We start from the raw sequence: 12,464 nt of genomic DNA, 5'->3' as shown, positions 1-12,464 counted from the left end.
GCACCAGGGATACGGTGCGCGTCGCCAGCCCAGCCCGGCCTGTTCCTACTCCACGCACCAGGGATACGGTGCGCTTCGCCAGCCCGGCCCGGCCTGTTCCGGCCACTCGCACCAGGGATACGGTGCGCGTCGCCAGCCCAGCCCGGCCTGTTCCTACTCCACGCACCAGGGATACGGTGCGCTTAGCCAGCCCGACCCGGCCTGTTCCGGCCACTCGCACCAGGGATACGGTGCGCGTCGCCAGCCCGACCCGGCCTGTTCCGGCCACTCGCACCAGGGATACGGTGCGCGTCGCCAGCCCGACTCGGCCTGTTCCGGCCACTCGCACCAGGGATACGGTGCGCGTCGCCAGCCCAGCCCGGCCTGTTCCTACTCCACGCACCAGGGATACGGTGCGCTTCGCCAGCCCGGCCCGGCCTGTTCCGGCCACTCGCACCAGGGATACGGTGCGCGTCGCCAGCCCAGCCCGGCCTGTTCCTACTCCACGCACCAGGGATACGGTGCGCTTAGCCAGCCCGACCCGGCCTGTTCCGGCCACTCGCACCAGGGATACGGTGCGCGTCGCCAGCCCGACCCGGCCTGTTCCGGCCACTCGCACCAGGGATACGGTGCGCGTCGCCAGCCCGACTCGGCCTGTTCCGGCCACTCGCACCAGGGATACGGTGCGCGTCGCCAGCCCGACCCGGCCTGTTCCGGCCACTCGCACCAAGGCTACGGTGCGCGTCGCCAGCCCGACCCGGCTTGTTCCTGCCACCCGCACCAAGTCTACGGTGCGCGTCGCCAGCCCGGTCCGGCCTGTTCCGGCCACCCGCACCAAGACTACGGTGCGCGTCGCCAGCCCGACCCGGCCTGTTCCTGCCACCCGCACCAAGTCTACGGTGCGCGTCGCCAGCCGGTCCGGCCTGTTCCTGCCACCCGCACCAAGACTACGGTGCGCGTCGCCAGCCCGACCCGGCCTGTTCCTGCCACCCGCACCAAGTCTACGGTGCGCGTCGCCAGCCCGGTCCGGCCTGTTCCTGCCACCCGCACCAAGACTACGGTGCGCGTCGCCAGCCCGACCCGGCCTGTTCCTGCCACCCGCACCAAGACTACGGTGCGCGTCGCCAGCCCGGTCCGGCCTGTTCCGGCCACCCGCACCAAGTCTACGGTGCGCCTCAGACGGCCAGAGTCTGCCGTCTGCCCAACGGGGCCTGAACTGTCCGTCTGCCCAACGCCGTCTGAACTGCCCGTCTGCCCAACGGCGCCTGAACTGCCCGTCTGCCCAACGCCGTCTGAACTGTCCGTCTGCCAAAGCGCCGCAGGAGCTGCCCGTCGGTACTGAGCCTGCAAAGCCGCCCGTCTGCCATGAGCCTTCAGAGCCGTCCGCCAGACCGGGCCGCTAGAGCTCTCCGCCAGACAGGAGCAGCCAGAGCCTTCCGCCAGACAGGATCAGCCAGAGCCTTCCGCCAGACAGGAGCAGCCAGAGCCTTCCGCCAGACAGGATCAGCCAGAGCCTTCTGCCAGACAGGATCAGCCAGAGCCTTCTGCCAGACAGGATCAGCCAGAGCCTTCTGCCAGACAGGATCAGCCAGAGCCTTCTGCCAGACAGGATCAGCCAGAGCCTTCTGCCAGACAGGATCAGCCAGAGCCTTCTGCCAGACAGGATCAGCCAGAGCCTTCCGCCAGCCAGGATCCGCCAGAGCCGTCCAGCCAGGATCCGCCAGAGCCGTCCAGCCAGGATCCGCCAGAGCCGTCCAGCCAGGATCCGCCAGAGCCAGCTAGTCAGGTACTGTCCCTTAGCCCGGTGCGGCCCCTTAGTCCAGGGCTGCCCCTTAGTCCGGTGCTGCCCCTTAGTCCGGTGCCGCCCCTTAATCCAGTGGGGTTTAGTTGGGGGGTGGTCATGTGGAGGGGGATACGGAAGCGGATAGTGACTAAGGTGGGGTGGGGACCACGACCTGGGCCAGAGCCGCCACCTGGACAGACGCCCACCCAGACCCTCCCCTAGACTGTATGCTGGTGCGCCCGGAGGTCGCACCTTTAGGGGGGGGTACTGTGACACTCTGGCTCCACGGACCTTGATATTTGAGCCAGGGTTGTTTATTTTCATTGGTTGGGTGTATTTCTATGCTGGGGATTTCTGGTTGTGCATTTCTATGTTTGGGTTAATTGTTCTTTATGTTGATTAGTCATATGACTCCCAATCGGAGGTAACGAGTGTCAGCTGTCGGCTCGTTATCTCTGATTGGGAGCCATATTTATACGGTGTGGTTTCACCTTGGTTTTGTGGGTTTTTGTTTCCTTGAAGCTGTTTGTCTGTATTCAGTATTGGAACTTCACGTGTCGTCATTTGTTGTTTTCTCGTGTTGCACTTTAATTAAATAAAGTCATCATGTTTATCGGTACACGCGCTGCGCGTTGGTCTCATCCTTCAGACGATCGTGACAAGACCACTGCAAAATTATCAGTTTCTCTGGTTTTACTATTTATAGGTATGTGTTTGGGTAAAAATAACATTTTTGTTTTATTCTATAAACTACTGAAAACATTTCTCCCAAATTCCAAATAAAAATATTGTTATTTAGAGCATTTATTTGCAGAAAATGACAACTGGTCAAAATAACAAAAAAGATGCAGTGTTGTCAGACCTCGAATAATGCAAAGAAAATAAGTTCATGTTCATTTTTAAACAACACAATACTAATGTTTTAAATTAGGAAGAGTTCAGAAATCAATATTTGGTGGAATAACCCTGATTTTCAATCACAGCTTTCATGCATCTTGGCATGCTCTCCACCAGTCTTTCACATTGATGTTGGGTGACTTTATGCCACTCCTGGTGCAAAAATTCAAGCAGCTCAGCTTTGTTTGATGGCTTGTGACTAGGGGTGTAACGATCCATCTACTACATCGATGTATCGATTTATATTCCTATGATCCAACAACATCGATCTGTGCTCGGCGAGTTGGCCTTTTGGACAACATATATCGATCTAACATCGTTTTAAAATGTAATAAATCGATTGTATCGATACTAGGAAATAACCCATTGGATTTAAGCACGTCAGACTTTATATGGATGTTTTTTCTTAGCACTTTTAATGATAAAGGCTTTAAACATTACTCGATTCAGTCTGCCTATCCGTGACGTCATCGCGCCAGCAGCAGCGCAAAGGCGCCAAGACAACACAACAAAACAAAGCATGGGAAGCCGACGAGCGAGAAATTATCAAGCCACCATTGCGGTCCTTACAAGAAACAGGAATCTAGGAAACTTCACCTGCACTGTCCAGTATCCAGGTATTTATTTCAGTCACACTGGTTGAATTTTTGGCTAAAAGGTTACTGAATCGATTTCAAGTCACTGAATCGTTTCGGATCGTATCGTTCTAAATGAACCAATATCGTCCTTGAATCGTATCGACAACCACGAATCGTGATACAAATCGAATCGTTGTTAAAACGAATCGTTACACCCCTACTTGTGACCATCCATCTTCCTCTTGATCACATTCCAGAAGTTTTCAATGGGGTTCAGGTCTGGAGATTGGGCTGGCCATGACAGGGTCTTGATCTGGTGGTCCTCCATCCACACCTTGATTGACCTGGCTGTGTGGCGTGGCGCATTGTCCTGCTGGAAAAACCAATCCTCAGAGTTGGGGAACAATGTCAGAGCAAAAGTAAGCAAGTTTTCTTCCAGGACAACCTTGTACGTGGCTTGATTCATGCGTCCTTCACAAAGACAAATCTGCCCGATTCCAGCCTTGCTGAAGCACCCCCAGATCATCACTGATCCTCCACCAAATTTCACAGTGGGTGCGAGACACTGTGGCATGTAGGCCTCTCCAGGTCTCCGTCTAACCATTAGACGACCAGGTGTTGGGCAAAGCTGAAAATTGGACTCATCAGAGAAGATGACCTTACTCCAGTCCTCTACGGTCCAATCCTAATGGTATTTTGCAAACCTCAGCCTGGCTCTTCTTTGCTTCTCATTGATGAAGGGCTTTTTTCTAGCTTTGCACAACTTCAGCCCTGCCCCTAGGAGCCTGTTTCGAACCGTCCTCGCCGTGCACTTCACCCCAGCTGCCGTTTGCCATTCTTTTTGTAGGTCACTTGATGTCATCCTATGGTTGTTGAGTGACATTCGAAAGAGTTGGCTTTTCATCCCGGTCAGTAGAGTCGTTTTCGCCCTCTGCCGGTCTGTAGCTTTGTTGTCCCCAATGTCTGCTGCTTGACCTTCTTTGAAATTTTAAGGATGGAAGCAACCTGACGCTCACTGTATCCCTCTGCCAGTAAAGCCAGAATTGAACCCTTTTTTTCCTCACTCAAAACTTTCCTTTTCAACTCTTTTGGCATGGTCAATAGTTATTTTTTGATTAAAATTACTTTTGCGGTACTATTAGCACTGTTTTTGCCATCCAGCTGGTCCTATTGCAAGAGGATAGTGATGACCACAGCAGTGGTTTTTATACTTTTCCTCGTTAAATAAGATTTGGTTCAGGTGATCACCTAATCAGTACCTAATTCAGTAGAATGAGGTGTGCTTGTGTTGGAATTCAACAGACACTGGAATGGAATGGCTGTCATACATGTAGAGGTGCTGATTCAAGAAAAATGTGCAGTGGTCTCTTAATTTTTTCCATAGCTGTATATATATATATATATATATGTGTGTGTGTTAATGTTTTAATGTAAATAACATGAAGACTTACTGTTTGTTGTTATCACGTTGGATAATGATTTGAAGACAGGCGCAGGAATACGTATTAGGGGTTTTATTTACTCCACCCAACACAAACAACAGAGAGGTGTAAACAAAAAGAGCACAATACACGGTACTCACGAGACCAACGGACATGGGACAGTAATGGACAAGGACAATGGGGAACAGAGGGCACATATATACACATACTAATCAGGGGGAATGGGAACCAGGTGTGCGTAATGAGACAAGATGATGTGTTTGTTTTCAGGTTCCATAGTTCCGGAATTCATGTCTCCTAAACAAGGTACGTATCGTTTTTAGATTTATATTTTTCATCTTATATTTCGAAATAATAACTTACTCTAAAAAATAAAAAATAACAATTTAGAAATAAAAAAAACTGGAAAAAAATAATATTACAAATAAAATAAAAATAAAAATAACAAAACAAATATTGTAAAGTGGTTGTCCCACTGGCTATCATAAGTTGAATGCACCAATTTGTAAGTCGCTCTGGATAAGAGCGTCTGCTAAATGATGTAAATGTAAAATGAAATTAAGTCCAGCATTTTTCTGTTTTTATCCACCTTGCTCTAGGGTGGTGTCTTTGTTAATGTTGTCGGTGTTTTGTTTTTGTAGAATGTTTTCTTCTAGCATTTGGTAATATGTTTTTATGTAGTGTAACCTTCTCTTCTGAGGAACTTGAGTTCGGATTTAGTATGTACAGTGCCTTCAGAAAGTATTCAAACCCCTTGACTTTTTCGAAATGTTGTTGTGTTACAAAGTTGGATTAAAATTGATTTAATGGTCATTTTTCGGCAACGATCTACAAAAAATATTCTAATGTCAAAGTGGAAAAACATTATTATTATTAATTTTTAAAAAGAAATAAAAAAAGAATATAGTGCATTCGAAAAGTATTCAGACCCCTTGACTTTATCCACATGTTGTTATGTTACAGCCTTATTCTAAAATGGATTAAAACATTTTGTTGTTGTCAATCTACACACAATACCCCATAATGACAAAGCAAAAACAGGTTTTCAGAAATGTTTGCAAATGTATAAAAAAAAAAAAACAGAACAATTACATTTACATAAGTATTCAGACCCTTTCCTCAGTACTTTGTTGAAGCACCTTTGGCAGCGATTACAGCATTGAGTCTGTATTTGGGGAGTTTCTCCCATTCTTCTCTGCAGATCCTCTCAAGCTCTGTCAGGTTGGATGGGGAGCGTCGCTGTACAGCTATTTTCAGGTCTCTCCAGAGATGTTTGATCGGGTTTAAGTCCGGGCTCTGAATGGGCCACTCAAGGACATTCAGAGACTTGTCCCGAAGCCACTCCTGCGTTGTCTTGGCTGTGTGCTTAGGGTCATCGTCCTGTTGGAATGTGAACCTTCACCCCAGTCTGAGGTCCTGAGCACACTGGAACAGGTTTTCATCAAGGATCTCTCTGTACTTTGCTCCGTTCATCTTTCCCTCGATCCTGACTAGTCTCCCAGTCCCTGCCGCTGAAAAACATCCCCACAGCATGATTCTGCCACCACCATGCTTCACCGTAGGGATGGTGCCAGGTTTCCTCCAGACATGAGGCTTGGCATTCAGGCCAAAGAGTTCAATATTGGTTTCATCAGACCAGAGAATCTTGTTTCTCATGGTCAGAGAGTCCTTTAGGTATCTTTTGGCAAACTCCAAGCGGGCTGTCATGTGCCTTTTACTGAGGAGTGGCTTCCGTCTGGCCACTCTACCATAAAGGCCTGATTGGTAGAGTGCTGCAGAGATGGTTGTCCTTCTGGAAGTTTCTCCCATCTCCACAGAGGAACTCTGGAGTTCTTGGTCACCTCCATAACCAAGGCCCTTCTCCCACGATTGCTCAGTTTGGCCGGGCGGCCAGCTCTAGGAAGAGTCTTGGTGGTTCCAAATTTCTTCCATTTAAGAATGATGGAGGCCACTGTCTTCTTGGGGACCTTCAATGATGCAGAAATGTTTTGGTACCCTTTCCCAGATCTGTGACGCGACACAATCCAGTCTCTGAACTCTATGGACACTTCCTTCGCCCTCATGGCTTGGTTTTTGCTCTGACATGCACTGTCAACTGTGGGACCTTATATAGACAGGGGTGTGCCTTTCCAAATCATGTCCAATCAATTGAATTTACCACAGGTGGACTCCAGTCAAGATGTAGAAGCATCTCAAGGATGATCAATGGAAACAGGATGCACCTGAGCTCAATTTCGAGTCTCATAGCAAAGGATCTGAATACTTATGTAAATAAGGTATTCATGTTTTTTATTTTTCATAATTTTGAAAAAAAGTATAAAAACCTGTTTTTGCTTTGCCATTATGGGGTATTGTGTTTAGATTGATGAGGAAAACATTTTATTTAATTGATTTTAGAATTAGGCTGTGACGTAACAAAATGTGGAAAAAGGGGAAGTGGTCTGAATCCTCTCAGAATGCACTGTATATCTTGATTAGATTAGTATTCAACCCCCTGAGTCAATACATGTTAGAATCACCTTTGACTGTGATTACAGCTGTGAGTCTTTCTGGGTAAGTGTCTAAGAGTTTTGCATACCTGGATTGTCGCATTGTTTGTAACTTATTTTGTACATAATGTTGCTGCTACCATCTCTTATGACCGAAAAGAGCTTCTGGACATCAGAACAGCGATTACTCACCTCGAACTGGACAAATATTTATTTATTTAATGTGTCCGATGAGAAGGATATACTGTACTATACCTAGACCCACTCCAATTCGCATACCGCCCCAACAGATCCACCGATCTCAATCGCACTACACACTGCCCTTTCCCACCTGGACAAAAGGAACACCTATGTAAGAATGCTATTCATTGACTGCAGCTCAGCGTTCAACACCATAGTACCCACAAAGCTCATCACTAAGCTAAGGACCCTGGGACTAAACACCTCCCTCTGCAACTGGATCCTGGACTTCCTGACGGGCCGCCCCCAGGTGGTAAGGGTAGGCAACAACACATCTGCCACGCTGATCCTCAACACTGGGGCCTCTCAGGGGTGCGTGCTTAGTCCCCTCCTGTACTCCCTGTTCACCCACGACTGCTTGGCCAGGCACGACTCCAACACCATCATTAATTTTGCTGATGACACAACGGTGGTAGGCCTGATCATGGTAGGCCTGATCACCGACAACGATGAGATAGCCTATAGGGAGGAGGTCAGAGACCTGGCAGAGTGGTTGCAGGACAACAACCTCTCCCTCAACGTGAGCAAGACAAAGGAGATGATCGTGGACTACAGGAAAAGGAGGGCCGAACACGCCCTCATTCACATCGACGGGGCTGTAGTGGAGTTCCTTGGTGTCCACATCACCAACAAATTATCATGGCCCAAACACACAAAGAAAGTCGTGGGCTACAGTTACACTACGATCTGTGTCGACCGGGAGACCCATGAGGCAGCGCACAATTGGCCCAGCGTTGTCCGGGTTAGGGGAGCGTTTTTGGCCGGCCGGGATGTCCTTGTCCCATCACGCTCTAGCGACTCCTGTGGCAGGCCGGGCGCATTTACGTCGCCACCTGGACGGTGTTTCCTTCGACACATTGGTGAGGCTGGCTTCCATGATAAGCGAGGAGTGTGTCAAGAAAGCAGTGCGGCTTGGCAGGGTCGTGTTTCGGTGGACGCATGGCTCTCGACCTTCGCCTCTCCCGATTCCGTATGGGAGTTGCAGCGACGTGACAAGACTGTAACTACCAATTGGATATCTTGAAATTGGGGAGAAAAAGGCATACAAAATTAAATAAGAAAGTTGTGAAAAGGGCCGTTTCCCCATATGGAGACTGAAAAGATTTAGCAAGTTATACAGCTGCACCATCGAGAGCATCCTGACCGGTTGCATCACCGCCTGCTTGGCATCTGACCGTAAGGCGCTACAGAGGGTAGTGCGTACGGCCCAGTACATCACTGGGGCCAAGCTTCCTGCCATCCAGGACCTCGATACCAGGCGGTGTCAGAGGAAGGTCCTAAAAATTGTCATAGACTCCAGCCACCCTAGTCATAGACTGTTTTCTCTGCTACCGCACAGCAAGCGGTACCGGAACGCTAAGTCAAAAGACTGCTGAACATTTAATCAAATGACCACCCGGACTATTTAGATTGACACCCTCCCCCCTTTGTTTTTACACAACTGCTACTCACTGTTTATTATCTATCTATAGTCACTTTACCCCTACCTACATGTACAAATTACCTCGACTAACCTGTACCCCCGCACATTGACTCGGTACCGGTACCCCCTGTATATAGCCTCGTTATTGTTATTTTATTGTGTTACTTTAGATTTTAGATTTTCAAGCCGATTTAAGTCAAAACTGTAACTAGGCCACTCAGGAACATTCAGTGTCATCTTGGTAAGCAACGCCAGTGTATATTTGGCCTTGTGTTTTAGGCTAATTGTGACGAGGTGTGAATAAAGGAGGCAGGTGAAGTGGAGGGACGTACAGTGGGGAAAAAAAGTATTTAGTCAGCCACCAATTGTGCAAGTTCTCCCACTTAAAAAGATGAGAGAGGCCTGTAATTTTCATCATAGGTACACGTCAACTATGACAGACAAATTGAGGAAAAAAAATCCAGAAAATCACATTGTAGGATTTTTAATGAATTTATTTGCAAATTATGGTGGAAAATAAGTATTTGGTCACCTACAAACAAGCAAGATTTCTGGCTCTCACAGACCTGTAACTTCTTCTTTAAGAGGCTCCTCTGTCCTCCACTCGTTACCTGTATTAATGGCACCTGTTTGAACTTGTTATCAGTATAAAAGACACCTGTCCACAACCTCAAACAGTCACACTCCAAACTCCACTATGGCCAAGACCAAAGAGCTGTCAAAGGACACCAGAAACAAAATTGTAGACCTGCACCAGGCTGGGAAGACTGAATCTGCAATAGGTAAGCAGCTTGGTTTGAAGAAATCAACTGTGGGAGCAATTATTAGGAAATGGAAGACATACAAGACCACTGATAATCTCCCTCGATCTGGGGCTCCACACAAGATCTCACCTCGTGGGGTCAAAATGATCACAAGAACGGTGAGCAAAAATCCCAGAACCACACGGGGAGACCTAGTGAATGACCTGCAGAGAGCTGGGACCAAAGTAACAAAGCCTACCATCAGTAACACACTACGGCGCCAGGGACTCAAATCCTGCAGTGGCAGATGTGTCCCCCTGCTTAAGCCAGTACATGTCCAGGCCCGTCTGAAGTTTGCTAGAGTGCATTTGGATGATCAAGAAGAGGATTGGGAGAATGTCATATGGTCAGATGAAACCAAAATAGAACTTTTTGGTAAAAACTCAACTCGTCGTGTTTGGAGGACAAAGGACACCATACCTACTGTGAAGCATGGGGGTGGAAACATCATGCTTTGGGGCTGTTTTTCTGCAAAGGGACCAGGACGACTAATCCGTGTAAAGGAAAGAATGGATGGGGCCATGTATCGTGAGATTTTGAGTGAAAACCTCCTTCCATCAGCAAGGGCATTGAAGATGAAACGTGGCTGGGTCTTTCAGCATGACAATGATCCCAAACACACCGCCCGGGCAACGAAGGAGTGGCTTCGTAAGAAGCATTTCAAGGTCCTGGAGTGGCCTAGCCAGTCTCCAGATCTCAACCCCATAGAAAATCTTTGGAGGGAGTTGAAAGTCCGTGTTGCCCAGCGACAGCCCCAAAACATCACTGCTCTAGAGGAGATCTGCATGGAGGAATGGGCCAAAATACCAGCAACAGTGTGTGAAAACCTTGTGAAGACTTACAGAAAACGTTTGACCTGTGTCATTGCCAACAAAGGGTATATAAAAAGTATTGAGAAACTTTTGTTATTGACCAAATACTTATTTTCCACCATAATTTGCAAATAAATTCATTAAAAATCCTACAATGTGATTTTCTGGATTTTTTTTTCTCATTTTGTCTGTCATAGTTAACGTGTACCTATGATGTAAATTACAGGCCTCTCTCATCTTTTTAAGTGGGAGAACTTGCACAATTGGTGGCTGACTAAATACTTTCTTTCCCCACTGTATATACCCCTGCCGCAGGGACTCGTGAAGTATGTTTCCATAGCCTCCGTTTCAGCCTGCGACAGGGGATACACATGACTCCTGGGAGGTACAGAGTCTACCCGAAGGTTTATCGCGCAATCCCCCTCGCGATGAGGTGGTAAAACGCGAGCGCCAGATCATGGTGTTCGGGGGGAATGCGCACGGTGGGAGTACCGTCTGGACTTTCCACCGTGGTTGCACCAACGGAAACACCTAGACACCTACCCGGACACTCACGTGACCACCCTGTAAGAACCTTCTGCGGCCATGAGAAATTGGGGTTGTGAAGGGCTAACCATGGGATACCCAAGACTACAGGGTAAGCAGGAGACTCAATAATCATAAAGGTGATCTGCTCAACATGCGTCTCCTGTGTAATCATGGTGACTGGTACAGTAACCTCCTTAACCAACCCAGACCCTAATGGTCGACTATCAAGTGCTCTGATGGGGAGTGGAATGGATAGGGGAACCAATGAAATGCCTTGACGGCGTGCAAATGCCCTGTCCATAAAGTTCCCAGCTGCGCCTGAATCGTCTAGCGCCCTACACTAGGAAACTACCAGGTGATCGGGAAAGGAGATAGATAGGGTACAGTGCGCCGCAAAGGGCTCTGAACACGTTTGGGTGTTCGTTACCTGGGGTGATGCATGAGTACCCTGCCTACCGCCTCCAGACCCAAAAGAACGTTGACTGCGACGTGAGGTGGATTGTCCCTTCGTGCCACCAGAGTGGCACTGTCGCTGACCTCCTGCGCTGCCATTAGGTACCGAGATGAGATTCTCAGACCCCTTGTGAGACCATATGCTGGTGCGGTTGGCCCTGGGTTCTTCCTAATGTAAGACAATGCTAGACCTCATGTGGCTGGAGTGTGTCAGCAGTTCCTGCAAGAGGAAGGAATTGATGCTATGGACTGGCCCGCCCGTTCCCCAGACCTGAATCCAATTGAGCACATCTGGGACATCATGTCTCGCTCCATCCACTAACGCCACGTTGCACCACAGACTGTCCAGGAGTTGGCGGATGCTTTAGTCCAGGTCTGGGAGGAGATCCCTCAGGAGATCATCCGCCACCTCATCAGGAGCATGCCCAGGCGTTGTAGGGAGGTCATACAGGCACGTGGAGGCCACACACACTACTGAGCCTCATTTTGACTTGTTTTAAGGACATTACATCAAAGTTGGATCAGCCTGTAGTGTGGTTTTCCACTTTAATTTTGAGGGTGACTCCAAATCCAGACCTCCATGGGTTGATAAATTTGATTTCCATTGAACATTTTTGTGTGATTTTGTTGCCAGCACATTCAACTATGTAAAGAAAAAAGTATTTAATAAGATTATTTCATTCATTCAGATCTAGGATGTGTTATTTTAGTGTTCCCTTAATTTTTTTTGAGCAGTGTATATCCCAAAAAAATATATGGTTTAGCTTCTAGGAAATAGAATTGACCTATACTGTATAGCGAACTACACCCTTAAAGGTCAACTGCCTTTTTGAACCAACTATTAAAGGTCAACTGCCTTTTTGAACGAACTATTAAAGGTCAACTGCCCCTTAGAACCAACTATTAAAGGTCAACTGCCACTTAGAACCAACTATTAAAGGTCAACTGCCCCTTTGAACCAACTATTAAAGGTCAACTGCCACTTAGAACCAACTACTAAAGGTCAACTGCCACTTAGAACCAACTATTAAAGGTCA

General features: G+C 48.0%; 1 protein-coding gene across 1 annotated transcript in view; it reads left to right on the top strand.

Annotated features, from left to right (window-relative positions):
- LOC121554603 (complement factor I) overlaps positions 1 to 12,464 on the top strand; it is a 42,960-nt gene that overhangs the window by 8,687 nt on the left and 21,809 nt on the right. The window contains exon 9 of the mRNA XM_045211887.1: positions 4,950 to 4,985. Within this exon, the coding sequence (XP_045067822.1) occupies positions 4,950 to 4,985 (36 nt within the window). The remainder of the gene's footprint in view (positions 1 to 4,949; positions 4,986 to 12,464) is intronic.

Source organism: Coregonus clupeaformis, chromosome 39 (assembly GCF_020615455.1).
Source record: "Coregonus clupeaformis isolate EN_2021a chromosome 39, ASM2061545v1, whole genome shotgun sequence".
Lineage (NCBI taxonomy): Eukaryota > Metazoa > Chordata > Actinopteri > Salmoniformes > Salmonidae > Coregonus > Coregonus clupeaformis.
This window is presented reverse-complemented; position numbering and strand designations above follow the sequence as displayed.